Source organism: Mycena indigotica (assembly GCF_014461135.1).
Source record: "Mycena indigotica strain 171206Taipei chromosome Unknown Mind.scaff0009, whole genome shotgun sequence".
NCBI lineage: Eukaryota > Fungi > Basidiomycota > Agaricomycetes > Agaricales > Mycenaceae > Mycena > Mycena indigotica.
Genome location: NW_023503008.1, coordinates 179,256 through 200,165, shown reverse-complemented (window position 1 = coordinate 200,165; position 20,910 = coordinate 179,256). Strand labels below are relative to the sequence as shown.

The following is a 20,910-nucleotide window of genomic DNA, read 5'->3' as shown; positions in this document are numbered from 1 at the left end:
CCTCTAGCCGCTATCGTTTGCGAGCGCGAGGAAAGCGCCGTCAGGCGCGTCGACTTTGTCTGCGTAGCGAGCGCGAAGCATGCGACGTCAGGCGCATCATCAGGAAACCGTGAGTTGGCTTCGATGTACTTCACTTACCATTTGCTGACTTCTCTTCAGACAGCTCCCTTTGCCGCAACTACCCAGGTGGTCGTGGAGAAAGTGGGGAGTTTGCTGTCGTTTGCAAACGCGACGAGGAAAGCGCCGTTAGGCGCGTTCTGTTTGTCTGGATCTAGATCGGGCGAAGCATGCGCCGTCAGGCGCATCACAGAATGTGCATCGAGCAAATGTGAGTTTGCTAAGTTATCTTTCACTTACCGTTTGCTGACTTCTCTTTAGACACCTCCCTTCGCTACAAATTGGTCGTCTTGGAGAACGCGGGAGTTTATCTGGGTGCATGCGGGCCTGGAAATCACAACGCATGCGCCTAATCGAGCAAACGTGCGCCTTCTTTTTTCTGCTCATCTGATTGGTTTACCGTTTGTCTTCGGACCCCCAGATGGTTGTCGCAGCGAGCATGGGCGCAAAGTCAGTTTGACCACGACAACATGGTGAGTTGTTTTATGCATTTTGGCCCTTTACTAACTAGCTCTAGGATTCAAGATTGTCGTCGTACTCGTGTGGCGCCTTGCACGTTCACTCTCGGTGAGTTGTCATGTTTGCCAATGATGTTGCGCTAACTTGTAAAGCTTAGCGCAGCGCCTCTCGTTGGCCATCTTCATGAGCACCGTCGTTCAACGGTGCTTCACTTTTCTTGTTGTTGTTGTTTACCTACTTCAACTTGTCCTTAGCATCTTCGTTCACCCGCGAGGCGTAGCGCGTCTCTGCAGACTTGACTTCGCTGTTCGTGGCCAGTTGCGATGACGGGCAAGGTCAGTTTTTTGACCATGAAATGGCAAACAACGACTTACTGTTTCTCACAGCCTTATTCGGCGTCCGCATTCGAGCAAAAGGGCAGCTAATTCTTCGCTCCCGCCAACAGTAAGTGTCGCGTTGATTCTTTCAGACTTCTGACTCATTTTCTGCCGCAGACACGCCCAATTGCGCGAAAGAATGATGGTGAATTCACATGTATGGCTACACCCATGTAAGTCATTTCTACGTCATTTGTCTGCCGTCCAAAACTGACTTGTTTGCAGGATTTTGCTGCCCGAGGCGTGCAAAATGCTGTTTACTCGCACTTGCGACGACGGTGCTTGTTCTGTGGGAGGTCGTCATTGTGGGGAATGCGGATCTGGGCATGGTGGGTTGTCGGACAAGGAACGAGTGGAAGTTTTGCCTGGCGATACAACATTTCTGTAATCTCGCGGACTGACTCGCTGGTCGCCGCCAGTTGGTTAGTAGGACTTTGGGAGAGAGGGCGAGGGCCGGGTGGGTTTCGATGGTGAGTTTCGACTATGAAATGGCAAACAACATCATATGCCTTTCAAAACTGACCTTTTTGCAGGATTTTGCCCCCGGAGGCCAGAACAACTCCCTGGACTTGAACTTGGCGGATCACGGCAACACGCCACCGTCGTTCGGGAACGCGAGGAAAGGCGCGTTCTGTTTGTCTGGGTGTAGGTCAGGCGCATCAGATAATTGTAGAGTAATCGGCGCTGTCGGTCGGGTTTAACATGATGTTTTTCCATCCGACGGACAGCGTTAACGACTAGGGTTATACATGCGCGCCGACCCCTGCTTCCGATTCCCTGGCAAACCGGTTGGGTAGCATACTTCAACAACGATGTCCCGATCGGCTCATTCAAGACTACCTGGACTGTCCCACCCGCACCAGCTGCAAACCACGGTCAAACGATCTTCCTGTTCAACAGCATTGAGTGCGTAACTTGGTTCACTGCCGTTCTGAAATCCTCATCTCTCACTGTAGACCGGGAAGCTTTGACGGCATCATGCAACCCGTTTTACAGGTGCGCATTTCCTCTCTGTCTGCCTTCTAAATCAACCTCTGTGTGTCTCAGTGGGGACGGAGCGCAGCTGGCGGTGCGATTTCTTTTTGCACTATAAAACAAAGTACTTAGCAATTCGCTCAAGGTGGCCCGCAATGGATGCTTGCTTCATGGTACCTCTACCCCGGCGGGACATTCTTTTCGCCTCTGGTCGGTGTTTCTGTCGGCCAAAGACTGCAGGGTGAAGTCCGGCTCGTTGGCGCGTCTGGCGGGACCTTCAACTACCTCTCCTCCTTCACCAATGTTGGCGGCACGGGACTCGAGGTCGATGGTGGCCCAGAGCTGAAATGGGCTACGCTCACCCTCGAGTCGTATGGCGTCACCACCCGCGACGACTACCCGGCGGGCTCGACGGTGTTCTCGGCCACCAACCTGCAGCTGACTAACGGCGGATTCCCGAATATCAACTGGGCCACTGTCAGCGACACCGCTGATGGTATTACCACCACGGTACAAACCCAGGGCTCGACGGCGGCTGTTGTTACAATTACTTACTAGAGGGATGGTTTAGAAGTAAAAGAATGATTTTTAAGATGGTAACAGGAGAGAAAATTCGATTTATCAGGTGCTAGCTGCTTTTCTTCCCTCGAGCGAGAAACAAATCCACCGTCTGGCCATGAAACCTGGCCGATGAAAGCTGCTCGAAGTCAACTTCTATCAACCCAGCCCCCTCAAAAGCGGCGCAAATCTGGTCCTTCGAGAAGCCAAACCTATTAGGGACGTCTTCGGGAATCACCTTATCACTGGTCGTGAAATCCACGACGAGCAAATAGCCACCAGGTTTGAGGAAGAATGCCAGCACGCCCGTGGTCGCTTCTATCGACTCCAGATGGTGGTATGCTGCAGAGCACTAAAGAAGTGAACAGCACGAATAAGGTCTAGCATAGACAGACAACCACAACATCAAACTTGTCGCCATCCAATTCGGAGTCGTGGCCTTGAAGCTCTGCGCAAAACGATGTGTAGTTCATCCTCAGGGATACCTAATCATTTCTTTGTCTGGGACAAGTAACAAGCGTATGGTAAGTACCTTGATTGTGGACTCTCTCCTGGAAGAAGTCAACCGAAGTTTGTAGACGATCAACAGCAACGATTCTCTTGCAGTACGGAGCTAGTCCACGAGAAATGAGACCTTTTCCGCAGGCGAAGTCCAGGAGGGTGGTAGATTTATCGTCGAACGGATAAGCATTTTGTAGTGCAGCAATGATATGGTTGTGGTTAGAGTGCGCCATCAATGCATCACGCGTCACGTGTTATGGCCCATAAAGACTCGTTGGCTAGTAAATGAAGCCAAAAGTACGGTATTCTACCGTAAGGTGGAAGGCCAGGAGTTTGGACGGGCGTTTGGAAAACAATGTCATGTGACTATACGATTTGCTATACGATTTGACATGACGCGCTACCACTCTACTGCTACAGTACCAGCTGCAACGTACATATCCATGGCTAGTTTGTAAACAAATCATGATCAAAATGTACTCCCATTCGAGTCATCGTCTCATACGACCGTTTGACCACCTTTGACGGCAGCATGCCAGTCTTGACATATCCGAGACCTGCTCTGGATGGTACCACACGAAAACTAATCATGTATGCGTCGACGTCCCTGCGCGCGTCCCTCCGCTGCCGCCGCCGCCGCACGTTTGCTCCACCCGCTGGCACATCCGCCGCACGTCCGCCGCACGTCCGCAGCCGCACATCCCCGTCCCACGCCAAGTCCACGCGGTCACGTGACTGAACTTTCAACACTTAATTTCGGACTTGCGCGTTTTTTGCATAGATTTTGGCTGGACAGATTTCGAGATGTACCTGAAAACGCGTTAATTAAGCTTAACAAACGCGTTCTCTGGAAAGAGAACCACATTCTGCACTTCCTTCAATGTCCATGCATGGTCTCCTCCCGAAGGCAGCGCAGCGAGGGCAACAAAAAAAAGAGATGACTGATCACTCACCAGGCAAAAAGAGAGTCTCTACAGCAAATAAGCAACAGCCAGCAGGAAGGCAAGCAGCTCACCACGGCACTCGTAGGACTTGTCATGCTGTCGCAGCTCGTCAGAGGGGGGGGTGACCGCCAGCACGACGACATGGGAGGGATAAACAGAAGAGAAATGTGTGACCAGTAACACCACTTCACGGTATAATTGATCGGTCAACTCGCATTTTCGCATGGTCCGTCTAGGCACGGCCATGTATTCACATCACACACACAAGTTTCGGCATTCCCTTGGAGTCTGTGTTGACACACAATTCAAGTACAAACTGGCAAGCACTATCTACTATACCAGCTGCGACACTGGTAACTTTGAAGCCCACCAGCTCGCATGCCAAGTTAGACAGTCGAAAAAGCAGTGCCATGTCTGCTGGACTCGATGTGCTGTAAGGTGTGGTCGTCGTCGCGTTTCAAGCCCACCCGTTTGTTTGCCTCTGGCGGCAAGACCTTGGAAAAAAGTCAGTCAGTAAGTCGAAAAAGTAGGGCCAAAATGACATACCGAGGTGCCTTTAGAGCAGCCAACCGTCCGCAGACTGGAGTGGGTTGACAGTCCAAGTGTGCTGGACTCAACGCGCCGTAAGGTTGATGAGAGTCGCGGACAGAGCAGTCGCATGGGTAGTTTGGGAGGATTGGCCGCATGAAAGATGTTGTGAGACTTATGAAGTTGGCAGAGTCGCGCCGCCCGCATAGGTGGTTTGGAAGCGTAGCTTGACAGTATGGTTTCACGGCCGCTGGCCTTGAACCGCAACGTCAAAGTGGCGGGGAGAGATTGGTTGTGAACGTTGCCCGCTGGTTATTTGGCCTCGACGCGAGTCATGACGTTTGCGCATTTGCATTGGTTGTGCGAAAGCCGCGCGAGGGCCTATTGCGGGAGAATGGCAGTGTGAAGTGGAAGCACAACGTCAAAGTGGCGGGGAGAGGTTGGTTGTGAACGTTGCCCGCCGGAAATAGCGAATGTGTTGGTGGTTTAGCGTCGTAAAGTTGACGTAGTTGCATCGGTTGTACGCAAGCAGAACAAGGGCGCGGGAGAATGGAGAGGGTAGTGCTGTGCGAAGGGCCAGCATGCACCGCGGCTTCGCCCAGTGCTAGAATCTAACAGCAAAGTCAGCATAGCTCAAAGGAAAGGAAAGGAGACTCACACAGGCAGCGCACTGCTGCCAACGTTCGCGTCGAAAGTCTAGCGTGGATTTGCGCCTCCGGCGGCAAAATCCTGGAGAAAATGACGCCATTTAACACATATTTTCGCGTCCAAATGACCGCCAGAAATCATCGGATAATCGATTGATCGGATCATTGATAGCGCCGGATAGCGGTTTTCGGCGAGCTGAGCCAACGTTTAGTGGGTGAGATACCAGGAAGGTGGAAGAGCACACTATAGGAGGACATCCAGCTGATGTTACTGGCAGCCAAGAGCTTGGAGAAGCTCAGTAACGAGCACAGGAACAGACGAGAGGCACTTACTAGCAACGGTGCCTCGTTGGACTTGGCGCATGTGGGTCACAAACGTGAGCCGTTGCCGCGGGTGTCCGGCGCAAGTTGAGGAACATGACAAGCACGCTTGCACAAGTGCTTTGAGAAGAAGAAGAGACAGTCTGAAGCCAAGGTCAGTCATTGGATCATTAAGAAAGGTGAAAGGCACGCACCAGGGGGCAATACTAACATCTGCGCGGGTGAAATGCGCCATTTGAAGCAAGAACGACGCTGAGCTAGCAACGAGTTCAGTAAGCACATCGGCAAAATGTGAGGAAACCACATACCAGACAGATACAATCCTTCTGACGCGCGGCGGCGCTATGTTGATGTGTGCACTAGCTTTGGGGCCTGCACCAAGGCAGCCGTGCCAATGCTGCCGTAGCTTCCAACGCGTCGGAGTCGCTGTTGAGCCCTGGTAGAATGTCAGTCCCTGGAGAGAAAAAAGCGGAATAAAGGCACTGACTGGAACCACCTGGCAAGGTAAGCAGCAGCGACGGCGGACAAATGGAATCTTTCCACTAGATTGACGCGCATTAAAGTCGAAGTCCGGCGGCACTATGTTGATGCACGATTCAGGCGCTGGTGCCGACTTGTAGTGAGCCTTCCACTATTATGGAAATTGAGCATAGTAGAAAGGCAAAAGAAAAGACACACCTGGAGGGGACCGTTGCAGCTCGTTGGCGGCAGACATGATGGAACGGAAGCAAGAGAGTCACGAAGTGTGACGATGCCGGCTGATTATACGGAATCATAATGCCGCCCGACTGTTATGCGAGTGCCGGCATTAGTGGAGATCCGGAGCATGGCTTGAGCATCGGCCGAGGGCGGAGAATGGAGAGTGAGCTTAGCGAAATGGGCGCCAGGGTTTTAATTGATGAAACACGGCTTCCTGCCTGGGCCGGAGCGGGAGGTGAGCTTGTGTAACCCCGAGGAACAAAGCTATCAAACATGTCTTGGATTAAGTGGTTGTGCCGTGTCTTGTTGTGCTTCTTGGCCTTTTTGGTAAAATTTCTTTGTAAATGCTTTTTGCAAAACAAAATATTTTCTTGGCAGTATTTATGAAAATGGCTATATTTGAAGAATGAGTGCTCAACAAAATAATATATAATATGTTTCAAGAGATTTCCTGATCAAATACCTATTAGAGATATCAACAACCATCCTATACTAGCTCAAGTATCAGTTTTTCTCAGAACACCAATTTCGCTTTAATACATTATTGCCAGGTCAGATCCCATCAGGCAAGTGTCAGATTCAAGAGTATATGCACTGCTTTCTCTCATTCCATTTTCTTAGCCAGGTCTCTCATCCTCATTGAGATTGGCTGTAGAAATGTTTTGAAAGATATATTTTGAATATCTTTCCCATTCCTTAATGTTTTCCTTTGTAGCTCGGTCACACAACTCTCATATCATGGTGTAATGTATCCTAACATTTTCATAGTTATACTACCAGGCATTGGTGCTCTGTTCCCCCCACAAGTTTTGACATGTCCTGTCAAATTGTCCTTGATCTGACATTGGTGGCTATGCTAATGTCAGTTCTCACGTTTCTGGATTCCCAGTATATCTTTTCTCCTGCTTGTCCCGGAGGACCATTGCTCAAAGTATCACATCTGACCAGCAGAGGACTACATTGGCTTTCACATTCATGAAGAATCTTGGTGTAATACATGTCAACACCTCTGAAATCTTGTGTTTATTCAAAAATTGCTTAGAACTGAAAGAGGTCTAGCCTTCTCATGCAGGTGAAGGAAAGGACCAAATATAAGTGTTGCTTGAAACATTTCCCATATGAAACTGCACTCAGATCTCAGAGAATATGTCTGATAGTGCTGTCAGGGGAACCTCCCTTTCGGCCCCTCGGAGACGATCCCGATTCCGGTCCGACTCCGGTTCCGACTCCGGTGATCGCATCACCGCCTCCGTCAGGCGCATCGCCGCCCCCGCCTGGCGATCCCCCTGGGACCTGGCCTGCGACATGGCGCAGGCATACTGCACGGAGCAACGATCAACCTTGGCGCGTCAAGAGCGCAGTATATAGTTCCGCTACCTAGCAGGCGGACCCTTAGAGTTTCTTCTCTTTGGATCCTCCCCTGCTAGGTCAGCCTCACTTGTATTTGCTTACTTCTATTCACTCTTTGGATCCTCCCCTGCTAGGACCTTGATCTCAGGCCTCCGGGGTTGCCCTTACAGCAGAAGAAACTCTCTACGGGATCAACCGGACAAGATTGCTAGGTTCGGCGCTGACTCAGGCTCGGAATACGAGTCCGTTCCGCCCTCGTCACCCCCCTACCACTTGTCCCCTCCTCCTCTGTCACTCCTGTCATCCCCGCACCTGTCATGCCTTCCGGAGCTACTCCTGACGCTGACACTCGGCTGGATGCACTCGAGGCGAAAATCGACCGCCTAACTGAGGCCCTTACTCTTCTCACCACCCAGGCTTCCGCTGCCGCTGCCGCCGCTAATACTGCTGGCGGACCCCAAACAACACCACCCCCGGAGACGTCGATTCCGACTCCGACTCCGGTTCAGGGCGATTCCGAGGCCCTCTTTGGCGACATCAACCTCGCCTCAAAATTGGTCTTGCGACCAAACCCTCCGTTCACCTTCAACGGCGATCGGAAACGCGGCCGCGCGTTCCTTTACGCGGTCCGCACCTACGCCCGCCTTGCCCCTGAGGCCTTTGTGGTCAACGGAGAGGCGAGTGAGGGAAAAGGCCGTCCGCTATGCCATGTCGTTTATGGCAGAAGGACCCGCTCAGCAATGGGCGGAGCGCCACGGAAGCAAAGCCCCGTTTCCGTTTCCGTCCTGGGGCTCGTTCGTTTCCGAGTTTCGACTCCGGTTCGTCGAGGAGAACGAGCAAGATCATGCTCTCTCCAAACTGGAGACTTCCGCCTATCACATGGGCACAAAGGATGTCTACCAGTACACCGACGACTTCGAGGACCTGATGGACCTCGCCGGATTCGAAGACGTTGGTCAAGGTGACCAAGTTCCGCCACGGACTTGACCCCTTGATCAACAACGGAATCACGTCCTCGAACGACCCCCGGACCTCCGGGACTACCTTAGCTGGCGCACCCGGGCCTTCCGTCAATACGAGGCCCTGGTCCGGGCCAAGCTGATCAAGTCAGCCGCCCCCCCAAGACGCCTGGCGGTTTGATTCGGACTCCGTTTCCGGTCAACCGCATCCCGGCTCCGGCCCTTTTCCGCCCGGTGGCTCCGGTCGTGCCACCCGCGGCCCGCGCCCCGCTCCGGCGCCTCCAGCTCCCGTCCCCATGGAGTTGGATCGCACTAGGGCTCGGGGTGCCCCTCGTCGCGCCTGCTTCAGGTGCGGCGACCCAAACCATCTCGCCCGGGATTGCCCCTCCCCGCGGACGTCCGCTCAATGGACATCCTCGACGAGGTGATCCAACAACTCGGTGACGAGATGTTAGCGGAGTTGATCGCCCGCTACTCGGACACAGCTGCGCTGCCGGAGACAGCTGCGGAGTCGATGGCCGGAGAGGATTTTGTCCCCGCGACGAGTGACTGGTGTGCCCTCGTTCGCGTCCATAAATCGTTTCGCTTGTTTGTATGACGAATCAATTCCTTTGCCCTACAACGAGCCTGAAACGAAAGACACACCCTCCCCTGCCCCCATTTCGACTCCGTCTCCGACTCCGCCCGCGACTCCGGTTGTCGTCCTTCGCCGCCTCACTGCCTGGGAAAAGAAATTGCCCAAGCAGTACACTGTCGCTGCCTCCCCCGGAGTAAACTCCCTCCACCTCCCGTTGGAGCTAGAGTCCACCACCAGTGCGTTGAAGCTCTCCCTTTCTGGGCTTGTTGACTGTGGTGCCACCTCCGACTTCATCGACACGAACTACGTCGCCGGAATGGCATTCCGGTCCGCACCCTGGCGCAGCCGATTCCGGTCTTCAACGTCGATGGCACTCCGAATGATGCTGGCTCCATCAACCAGATCGCGGACTTGGTCCTACGCTACAAAGGCCATTCCGGGCGTTCAACTCGCCGTCACCCATCTCGGTAAACAAGACCTCATCCTGGGGTACTCTTGGCTGCGGAAGCATAACCCAGAGATCGATTGGGAAACCAAGGAGGTCAAGATGACGCGGTGCCCCCGCGGCTGCTCCACTTGCCGCGAGGAAGAACGCGTTGAACGGACTGAGCTACGGCGACTCCGGCTGCTCCAGAAGCGACTCCGCTCCGGCCCGTTCCCCTCGGTCTGCGCCATGGACCTTTCTGGGTCTGATGACGGAGACGATTCCGTCTCCGGCGACGACTCCGGCCTGCCTGATCTGACGCCGGACTCTGACGACGACGATGACGATGGTCAGCTTGAAGATGGTGACCGCATCTTCTACACCTCGTTCCGTCCCTCGGAGGAGATACGCGCTGGCAGTACTGTCTCGCAGCGCCTGGCTGAAGCCTTCGCCAGGAACTCCGCTCCCCCCGCCCTCCGAGATCCCGGACTGGGCTAAAGAGTTCCAGGACGTCTTCAACAAGGAGTCTTTCGACACGCTCCCGGACGGAGAACCTGGGACCACGCCATCGAACTCGTCCCCGACGCTAAGCCGGCCAACTGCAAGGTGTACCCCATCTCGCCCCTTGAGCAACGCGAGCTCGGCGCGTTCATCGAGGAAGGGCTGTCGACGGGCCGGATTCGCCCCTCCAAGTCTCCGATGGCGTCTCCGGTCTTCTTCGTCAAGAAGAAGGACGGCGGACTCCGCTTTGTCCAGGACTATCGGGCCCTCAACGCGATGACAGTCAAAAACCGGTACCCCCTTCCGCTGATCAACGACCTCATCAACCGGCTCAAAGGCGCTCGTTACTTCACCAAACTCGACGTTCGTTGGGGCTTCAACAACGTCCGGATCAAAGAAGGTGATGAGTGGAAGGCAGCTTTCCGGACTAACCGAGGCCTGTTCGAGCCCTTGGTGATGTACTTCGGCCTGACAAACTCTCCCGCGACGTTCCAAACGATGATGAATGACATTTTCCAGGACCTCATCCTTTCCGGAGACGTCATGATCTACCTGGACGACATCCTGATCGCCCATTCCGACCTCCGGAAACACCGACAGATCGTCCAGGAGGTCTTGCGCCGACTCCGAGAGCATAAGTTGTACCTCCGAGGCGGAGAAGTGCGACTTGAAAAATCGTCAATCGAATACCCCGGAGTCATCATCTCCCACAACCACGTCGAAATGGACCCCGTCAAGGTCGCAGGCGTCTCCGCCTGGCCGACTCCGGGAAACAAGAAGGATGTTCAGCAGTTCCTTGGGTTCGCTAATTTCTACCGCAGGTTCATTCGCGACTTCTCGGCCCTCGCGCGTCCTCTCTTTGCGCTCACCAAGAAGGACCAGCAATGGACTTGGGGCGACGCGGAGGCCTCCGCGTTCCAAGCGATCAAGGAGGCGGTCACCTCGGAACCGGTCCTGGCGATTCCGGACGACGCACGGCCTTTCCGACTCGAGGCGGACAGCTCTGATTATGCGACGGGGCGGTTCTTTCACAATCCGCCCCGGACGGGAAGTGGCACCCTGTAGCATTCTATTCCAAAAGCTTAAATGATGTCCAGCGCAACTACGAAATCCACGACAAGGAGATGCTCGCGATCATCCGCGCACTCGAGGAGTATAGACACTTCCTCGAGGGTGCCGCGCATCCCGTCGAGATTTGGACTGACCATAAGAATTTGGAGTACTTCAGGAAGACGCAGCACCTCAACCGGAGACAGGCCCGCTGGTCCCTCTACCTCTCCCGGTTCGACTTCACGCTGCACCACAAGCCCGGTCGCGACATGGGCCGACCTGACGCCCTCTCTCGGAGACCCGACCACGGAATCGATTCCGACAACTCCGGCGTCGTCCTTCTGCGGCCCGAACTCTTCCACGTCCGGCGCACTCGAGGGTGTTTCCGTTTCCGGTCCCGGTTCCGAACTTCTTCGCGACATTCGCGATGCCCTCTCCTGGTGAGCCTGACCTGGAGGAGCCCGTCGCACTAGCGGCCCGGCAACTCCTAAAGGTCCAAGGTCAAGCTCGAGGCCCCCGCTCCTCACGCTCCGACGAGTGGGCCGTCTCCGGTGGTCTTCTCCACTTCCGTGGGAAGATTGTCGTGCCCAAGGACAAGGACCTCCGGAGGCGCATCATCGAGCTCTGCCATGACACTCGAGTCGCCGGACATGCCGGTCGCTTCAAGACCTTGGAGTTGGTCTCCCGGAACTACTGGTGGCCTCAGATGTCTCGCCATATCGGCCGGTGCGTCGCGACCTGCGACTTGTGCTGTCGCACCAAGGCGCTCCGGAGACTGCCCCACGGAGAGCTACACCCGACGGAAACACCCCCGGAGCGCTGGCATACCGTCTCCGTCGACTTCATTGTCGAGCTCCCCGAGGCCCATGGGTACGACGATCATGGTCGTCGTGGACACCCTTGGGAAGCGAGCCCACTTCTCCGAGTGCCATACCACGGTCGACGCAGTAGGAGCAGCCCGCCTCTACTACCGGAATGTCTGGCGCCATCACGGGACTCCGGAGAAGTACGTCTCCGACCGTGGCTCACAGTTCATCGCGGACTTCACCCGAGAACTCTGGCGTCTAATCGGCATCAAGCCAGCCACGTCCACCGCGTATCATCCGCAAACGGACGGTCAGACAGAGCGCGTCAACCAGGAGTTGGAGCAGTACCTGCGGATCTTCACCAACTATCAGCAGGACGACTGGGATGAGCTGATTCCGGCCAGGAGTTCGCTTACAACAACCACGTCCACTCATCCACGCAGCAAGTCCCCTTCATGACGGACACGGGACGGCTTCCGCGCATGGGCTTTGAACCCGGAGCCCGTTCCGCTATGGAGTCTGTGAACGAGTTCCGCGACCGGATTGCCACTGGGGTTGCCGAAGCCAAGGCCGCGCTCACTAAGGCCAAGGAAGAGTATAAGCGCTACTACGACCGGAGACGCACTCCGTCTCCGGAGTTCAAGGTTGGCGACCGTGTTTGGCTGGATGCCTCTGACATCAGGACGACTCGCCCCTCGGAGAAGTTCTCCCACCGCCGCCTCGGTCCGTTCAAGATAGTCGCGGAGATCAGCAAAGGTGCCTACAAGCTCGACCTCCCTCCGCGCTACTCGAAGCTCCACCCGGTCTTCCCCGTCGTCAAGCTTGAGCTCGCCCAAGACGACCCCTTCGACGGACGCCCCGGCTATGACCAGCCCCCTCCGGACCTCGAGGACGGAGTCCCGGAGTGGGAAGTAGAGGAGATCTTGGACGCAAGGGTGAGGTATAAACGGCTGAATTACCGTCAGATGGAAAGGCTACGACGCGTCGCACACGACCAGTGGGTCCGCTTCGACCGCGTCTTCGCCCCGGACAAAATCGCGGAGTTCTACCGTAAGTACCCTGGCAAACCACGGCACATCGCCTCCGCAACCTTCGACTCGATTCCGTTCCGGTCTATCGTCGGGACGCCGCATTCAAAGGGGGGTGATGTCAGGGGAACCTCCCCTTTCGGCCCCTCGGAGACGATCCCGATTCCGGTCCGACTCGGTTCCGACTCCGGTGATCGCATCACCGCCTCCGTCAGGCGCATCGCCGCCCCCCCCTGGCGATCCCCCTGGGACCTGGCCTGCGACATGGCGCAGGCATACTGCACGGAGCAACGATCAACCTTGGCGCGTCAAGAGCGCAGTATATAGTTCCGCTACCTAGCAGGCGGACCCTTAGAGTTTCTTCTCTTTGGATCCTCCCCTGCTAGGTCAGCCTCACTTGTATTTGCTTACTTCTATTCACTCTTTGGATCCTCCCCTGCTAGGACCTTGATCTCAGGCCTCCGGGGTTGCCCTTACAAGTGCTTGATAAAAAATCATTGTTTAAAATATTACAGGTCTCTGCTTTTTTTCTAGGTATAAGCAAAATAAATAATACTAGGCTAGAACATCATAGATGAGATTGATTGCCAGAAATGATGTCAAAATAACTCTAAGAGGTAAAATTTGCACTGCAAAATCCAATTAAATACTCCAAATAAGTGTCTTGTCTGCAGCCACGTGATCATGTTCCCTTCCAACACTTATCAAAAATGGTAATTTTTAAACCTGCAGGAGAGCAAGTTCTGTGGAAATTGATTCCAAAGACAGCTCAATATATAAGTTGAATAATATCCAAGAGCATAATTTACACTGAAACTCTGAAGTCAAGTCTCAAAACAGGGCTCCGCCGAGCGGTCACGTGACCTTATCGCCCACTGCCGCTCACGACCAAAAATGGAAATTTTAGATGTAGCCTACGTTCTATAGCTAAAAGTGCTCCGATTTCGCTGAAATTTGAGGATCATGTGATTACGTAAGCCTCCTGTCGAGCCCACCCTTCATCTGAAGCAACGGAGTACCACAAATATATGATATTTAGGGTTAGGGTTGGTGCCGCTCCGGCGGGGTGCTGCAGATGAAACGCTATGCAGCCAGCAATCCAGTGGAATTGTAGATCAGTGGTTATGTTGGAATGTGCCAGCGTCATTTTTTGGCTGTTCAATCTAAGATTTTTTCTGGTCGGTCAATGAAAAAATTCAGCTCTTTCTATCAAGAGTCACGTGATCTTGATCTCCATTAATTATTATTTCCCAGAATATCAATTTCCTTATAACTGAGAATTCCCAGGTCAGATCCCATCAGGCAAGTGTCAGATTCAAGAGTATATGTACCACTTTCTCTCAGTCCATTTTCTTGGACAGGCCTCTTGTCCTCATTGAGAATGCCTGTAGAAATGTTTCGAAAGATATATTTTGAATATCTTGCCAGTTCCTGGACATTTCCTTCTGTTGCTTGGTCACACAGCTCCCAGACTATGGTGTAACATATCCTAAAATTTCCATGGCTATACTCCCTAGCATTGGTGCTCTGTGCCCCACACAAGCTTTGACACATTCCATCAAATTGTCCTTGATCTGACATTGGTGGCTATGCTAATGTCAGTTCTCACATTTCTGAATTCCTAGTATATGTGCTCTCCTGCATCTTCTAGAAGACTATTTCTTAAGGTCTCACTTGTGTCAGATGTAAAACTGTGCAGACTTTTGAATCCGAGAAGAATCTGGATGCCATATATATCAGCGCTTCCAAAATCAAGTATTTATTCAAAAAGTGCCCAAAGGTGTAACCTTTCAAAGTAATGTACCATGTACACATGTTTCTAGACACTTTGTCTACACAGATATTCTGGTGGATGTTATCAAAGATGCCTAATACTATTTTATAAAAATAAGTGTAATAATAATTAGTGAGTATATTGCAAGCCTCCGCTACTTCTGTAGACACCCAAAACATTTTCATGTAGAGGAATGGAAAACATAATCAGGTCACAGGCAGGAAATGTGGCAATATGGTATTCAGTAATTTTTAAAGAAAATTTGAGAACATTCAGGGACTGCTATAGTCTCTAGATAAAGCTGCTGCCAGTGATCACGTGATCACATTGCTGATGACAAAAAAAAAAAATGGAAATCTTAGATTTGTTTAAGTCTCTAAGTTGTCTTAGATTCATTCAAAATTATCCCCAAATCTGCACAGGACTTCTAAGTTTCATGACTGTCAGTTATAATTCACACTCAGGCCACATTTCACACTGAAAAATCAAGTTGAAGTCTCAAAAATGGGCTCCGCCGAGCGGTCACGTGACTTGATCGCACGCTACCGCTGGCAACCAAAAATGGAAATTTTAGATCTGGCCCGCGTTCTATAGCTAAAAGTGCTCCGATTTGGCTGAAATTTGAGGATCACGTGCTTACGTAAGCGCTCTGGCGAACTAATCCTTCCCCCCCGCCCAAAGAGGACCGGAAATATATGATATTCTGCAGGTGTGCTGTCGCTCTGATTCCTGGGGTTACGTGCTAGGGGGCTGTCCGATTGCCTTCAGATTTCATTCACTGCACATGGTAGCATATACCAGCGAGCTAGCGGCCTCCGATCCTCCACAGAACGGTCTAGTCCGCCTTAATTTCATTCATCTTGCAGAATTCCCCCGTTTTCAACGGCGGAACTCGCGGGATTCAGCCATGAAACGCCCAGGAATGACGGCACCATCATCCCTGGTGTCACTCGCTTGCACCTTGGGCGCTCCGTCGTCTTGGTATGTCGTATTTCCCTTCCAACCTCCAAATCTACTTTCTTATACTTTGGTCTCTGGGAGTGTGGAACCTTATGCTAAAACATGTCTGAGCACACGAGAACATCATATTAAATATTTATATACATGCTATCTGCCCACTACTCGACTGCAATGCTCTCCAAACCAGATTCCACGCCTTAACGGCAGTGGCGAGATTCCTAGGTTCACCTGTCAGCGGTGCGTCTTTCCGGCGAGCGATCCCCTGACATATCGTAAGCCGCTTTCGCCGAGCGCCGACGGGTACTGGGTATAAAACCCAGACCCAATTCGTCTCTCTCATCATTCCCCCTTCCTCTCTCCCACTTCTCTGCCTACTCCGCCCGCTCGTCGTCGATGTTGGAAACGTGGTAGATTGAGGGCCACCGCCGTTGTCGTCTATGGCCTTGAGCCGTCTTGGTCGTCGTGGACGGAGGCAATCTTGCGGTTGACGCTGGCTGGACTTGTGCTTGTCGGCAGGTGAGTTTCCGCTCCGGCTTGGATCCTCTCCTCGTCTTGCTGATAAGTCAGGCGCTTAGAATCCCCAAGTCCGAAGCCTCTTGTGTGCCGAGTTACTGGTAAGTGTTGGCATTGCCGTTGCTGTCTCCGCACTGACTTGTCCAGTTTTCGCCGAGTTGAAATGAGGGGAGAAGGGTTCGGGATCTAGAAGCCGAGGCGGGAATGTGTGTCGCGAGGAGTTATCGGTGAGTGCCGATGTTGCCGTTGTTATCTCTGTGCTGAATTCCCCAGTTTGCGCTTGCCGAAACCAAGGCTAATGGTCGTTGCAAAGCAGCCTGTCGAGACTGCCACCATTCTCATCATCTCCACCATCGATCCACCACTCGACTGTTCCTGCCCCGAAGTCGGCGCAAATTCGATTGGAGTTGGGCAGTAGGCGGTTGGCGGATACTGGCCCGACAGCGTTGTTGTCAAATTGAAGGCCTTGACTCTGGCGGTATATCTTGCCGCCATTCGCCGAGCTTTCTTGTGCTAACTTGATTGTAGCGGACATTCGTGGTGGTCGTGAACGCTGGAGACGATGGCGGGTCATGCAGAGTCAATGGCGTTGCCAAAGATGTTGACGTCGCCGAGGGCTTCACAACTGGTGAGTGGTTTGTTGTCCACATTGACAGCTGGACTGACCTTGCTCGCAAGTTCTCCACACAACCCGACGATGGATTGCAGCAGGCGTTGGTGGTGGTCGTAAACGCTGTAGACGACGAGGACGAGGCAGAGTTGTCGGGGTTGGGTTTGCGTTGTTCGGGCCCTGCAAAACTGGTAAGTGAGTGGTCGTTCCCCATATTGACAGTATGGACTGACTTTTCACTGGCAAGTTTCCGTACTCGGCGCGTTCTTCTCATCGCCTACAACGCTCGTCGTTGTCCCCGTCTTCGTTGGCGGTAATAATGGTCGCTGGGTTTGGCGACGAGCCAGTGAAGTTGTTCTCCGGCGAGTTGTGGGTGTTGTACTCCGTTCTTGGGCTCATTCCCAAGAAGACTGTGGTCGTCGTCTGAGTCAACGCCCGGGCAGACAGTGGTTGGAGTTGGCTGCGTCTTCTGTTCCCATTTCTGCGGCTTGTGAGCACATTGACCCGTGCGGTAGCAGCCGTTGCCGGGACTTGAGGAGATCGCAAAAGGCTGTTGTTGCCGGGAGAACGGTCGATAAGTTGGTCCGCTGAGCACCTGCCGGGCCGAGCTCACATCGCCTCCGGGTTGGAGAGGTGGTCTTGATGTCGTTGTAGCCGTGGACTTCGTGAGACAAGGCCCCAGTAAGCTTGAGAGACAGTGCCCGCGGCTTGCCGGATGCAGCTTTAAGGCGGGAGATTGTGAGTGCCGACAAGGCTGAAGTCAAGATTATCGCGTGCCGTCACACGAATCGTGACTTGTCTTTCGACCACGACCAGCCACGGTCAGTCTTCTGGCTCCGTGTCAACGCTTGCTTACCATGTTGCAGCTCGGCGCTCATCCTTCACCTTCCTCAAGTTCAATGCCCGCGTAGGGCTCGCCCACTGCCATGTTGGGCTTTTTAAGGTGTGTTACCGTGTATGGTGCCAACCCGCCTATTAAACGGTCAACGCTAGGATGCCTAACGACCGCGTCAACACCCGCGACCAGGTTACGACCAGTTCAAACGGAGGGTGGGTTGTTGGGGTCGTTCAGCTGGGAGAGCTCGACAATAAGGTGCGTGTCTTGTTGATTCTACGCCCAAACTTCTCTAACAAGTCTGTACAGGTCCCAACTCTCGTCATTTCCACCCAATCGACACACCCCTGCCCCACACGCCCCACACACAAACAACGACACGTTTTGGAAGCCTTCTGGGATGCCAACTTCAGTCTCCGGCCTCACTTCGTCCCACAAATTCCGCCACCTACACGCATACTGCGATTACGTAAGCGCTTTTGGCGTCGTTTTTTTGCCTTTCAAAAACTCACTTTCTCGCAGGATTTTGCCGCCGGAGGCGTGCATAACGCCCTGGACTTGAACTTGGCGGACTCGCGGCAACAACAAGTTCACCCTCTAGCCGCTATCGTTTGCGAGCGCGAGGAAAGCGCCGTCAGGCGCGTCGACTTTGTCTGCGTAGCGAGCGCGAAGCATGCGACGTCAGGCGCATCATCAGGAAACCGTGAGTTGGCTTCGATGTACTTCACTTACCATTTGCTGACTTCTCTTCAGACAGCTCCCTTTGCCGCAACTACCCAGGTGGTCGTGGAGAAAGTGGGGAGTTTGCTGTCGTTTGCAAACGCGACGAGGAAAGCGCCGTTAGGCGCGTTCTGTTTGTCTGGATCTAGATCGGGCGAAGCATGCGCCGTCAGGCGCATCACAGAATGTGCATCGAGCAAATGTGAGTTTGCTAAGTTATCTTTCACTTACCGTTTGCTGACTTCTCTTTAGACACCTCCCTTCGCTACAAATTGGTCGTCTTGGAGAACGCGGGAGTTTATCTGGGTGCATGCGGGCCTGGAAATCACAACGCATGCGCCTAATCGAGCAAACGTGCGCCTTCTTTTTTCTGCTCATCTGATTGGTTTACCGTTTGTCTTCGGACCCCCAGATGGTTGTCGCAGCGAGCATGGGCGCAAAGTCAGTTTGACCACGACAACATGGTGAGTTGTTTTATGCATTTTGGCCCTTTACTAACTAGCTCTAGGATTCAAGATTGTCGTCGTACTCGTGTGGCGCCTTGCACGTTCACTCTCGGTGAGTTGTCATGTTTGCCAATGATGTTGCGCTAACTTGTAAAGCTTAGCGCAGCGCCTCTCGTTGGCCATCTTCATGAGCACCGTCGTTCAACGGTGCTTCACTTTTCTTGTTGTTGTTGTTTACCTACTTCAACTTGTCCTTAGCATCTTCGTTCACCCGCGAGGCGTAGCGCGTCTCTGCAGACTTGACTTCGCTGTTCGTGGCCAGTTGCGATGACGGGCAAGGTCAGTTTTTTGACCATGAAATGGCAAACAACGACTTACTGTTTCTCACAGCCTTATTCGGCGTCCGCATTCGAGCAAAAGGGCAGCTAATTCTTCGCTCCCGCCAACAGTAAGTGTCGCGTTGATTCTTTCAGACTTCTGACTCATTTTCTGCCGCAGACACGCCCAATTGCGCGAAAGAATGATGGTGAATTCACATGTATGGCTACACCCATGTAAGTCATTTCTACGTCATTTGTCTGCCGTCCAAAACTGACTTGTTTGCAGGATTTTGCTGCCCGAGGCGTGCAAAATGCTGTTTACTCGCACTTGCGACGACGGTGCTTGTTCTGTGGGAGGTCGTCATTGTGGGGAATGCGGATCTGGGCATGGTGGGTTGTCGGACAAGGAACGAGTGGAAGTTTTGCCTGGCGATACAACATTTCTGTAATCTCGCGGACTGACTCGCTGGTCGCCGCCAGTTGGTTAGTAGGACTTTGGGAGAGAGGGCGAGGGCCGGGTGGGTTTCGATGGTGAGTTTCGACTATGAAATGGCAAACAACATCATATGCCTTTCAAAACTGACCTTTTTGCAGGATTTTGCCCCCGGAGGCCAGAACAACTCCCTGGACTTGAACTTGGCGGATCACGGCAACACGCCACCGTCGTTCGGGAACGCGAGGAAAGGCGCGTTCTGTTTGTCTGGGTGTAGGTCAGGCGCATCAGATAATTGTAGAGTAATCGGCGCTGTCGGTCGGGTTTAACATGATGTTTTTCCATCCGACGGACAGCGTTAACGACTAGGGTTATACATGCGCGCCGACCCCTGCTTCCGATTCCCTGGCAAACCGGTTGGGTAGCATACTTCAACAACGATGTCCCGATCGGCTCATTCAAGACTACCTGGACTGTCCCACCCGCACCAGCTGCAAACCACGGTCAAACGATCTTCCTGTTCAACAGCATTGAGTGCGTAACTTGGTTCACTGCCGTTCTGAAATCCTCATCTCTCACTGTAGACCGGGAAGCTTTGACGGCATCATGCAACCCGTTTTACAGGTGCGCATTTCCTCTCTGTCTGCCTTCTAAATCAACCTCTGTGTGTCTCAGTGGGGACGGAGCGCAGCTGGCGGTGCGATTTCTTTTTGCACTATAAAACAAAGTACTTAGCAATTCGCTCAAGGTGGCCCGCAATGGATGCTTGCTTCATGGTACCTCTACCCCGGCGGGACATTCTTTTCGCCTCTGGTCGGTGTTTCTGTCGGCCAAAGACTGCAGGGTGAAGTCCGGCTCGTTGGCGCGTCTGGCGGGACCTTCAACTACCTCTCCTCCTTCACCAATGTTGGCGGCACGGGACTCGAGGTCGATGGTGGCCCAGAGCTGAAATGGGCTACGCTCACCCTCGAGTCGTATGGCGTCACCACCCGCGACGACTACCCGGCGGGCTCGACGGTGTTCTCGGCCACCAACCTGCAGCTGACTAACGGCGGATTCCCGAATATCAACTGGGCCACTGTCAGCGACACCGCTGATGGTATTACCACCACGGTACAAACCCAGGGCTCGACGGCGGCTGTTGTTACAATTACTTACTAGAGGGATGGTTTAGAAGTAAAAGAATGATTTTTAAGATGGTAACAGGAGAGAAAATTCGATTTATCAGGTGCTAGCTGCTTTTCTTCCCTCGAGCGAGAAACAAATCCACCGTCTGGCCATGAAACCTGGCCGATGAAAGCTGCTCGAAGTCAACTTCTATCAACCCAGCCCCCTCAAAAGCGGCGCAAATCTGGTCCTTCGAGAAGCCAAACCTATTAGGGACGTCTTCGGGAATCACCTTATCACTGGTCGTGAAATCCACGACGAGCAAATAGCCACCAGGTTTGAGGAAGAATGCCAGCACGCCCGTGGTCGCT

The 20,910-nt window shown here is 53.2% G+C and overlaps 3 protein-coding genes across 3 annotated transcripts; 2 read left to right on the top strand and 1 right to left on the bottom strand.

Moving 5' to 3' along the window:
* Positions 1-311: 311 nt before the first annotated feature.
* Positions 312-2,486, top strand: MIND_00992900 (uncharacterized protein; the record flags this gene model as incomplete). The annotated part of the gene is made up of 13 exons (XM_037366533.1): positions 312-328; positions 379-480; positions 539-590; positions 635-684; positions 729-779; positions 831-893; positions 963-1,020; positions 1,071-1,126; positions 1,179-1,282; positions 1,751-1,859; positions 1,910-1,949; positions 2,001-2,022; positions 2,074-2,486. The coding sequence occupies 13 exons, from the start codon at positions 312-314 to the stop codon at positions 2,484-2,486; spliced, it is 1,137 nt and encodes a 378-aa protein (XP_037215927.1).
* Positions 2,487-2,556: 70 nt separating this feature from the next.
* Positions 2,557-2,959, bottom strand: MIND_00992800 (Methyltransf-11 domain-containing protein; the record flags this gene model as incomplete). Its single annotated transcript, XM_037366532.1, has 2 exons — positions 2,557-2,838; positions 2,882-2,959. 2 exons carry the CDS (start codon positions 2,957-2,959, stop codon positions 2,557-2,559), a joined length of 360 nt encoding a protein of 119 aa, XP_037215926.1.
* Positions 2,960-17,604: 14,645 nt separating this feature from the next.
* On the top strand, positions 17,605-20,593 carry MIND_00992700 (uncharacterized protein; the record flags this gene model as incomplete). The annotated part of the gene is made up of 15 exons (XM_037366531.1): positions 17,605-17,621; positions 17,672-17,771; positions 18,267-18,308; positions 18,358-18,435; positions 18,486-18,697; positions 18,742-18,791; positions 18,841-18,886; positions 18,938-19,000; positions 19,070-19,127; positions 19,178-19,233; positions 19,286-19,389; positions 19,858-19,966; positions 20,017-20,056; positions 20,108-20,129; positions 20,181-20,593. 15 exons carry the CDS (start codon positions 17,605-17,607, stop codon positions 20,591-20,593), a joined length of 1,410 nt encoding a protein of 469 aa, XP_037215925.1.
* Between the last annotated feature and the right edge of the window lie 317 nt (positions 20,594-20,910).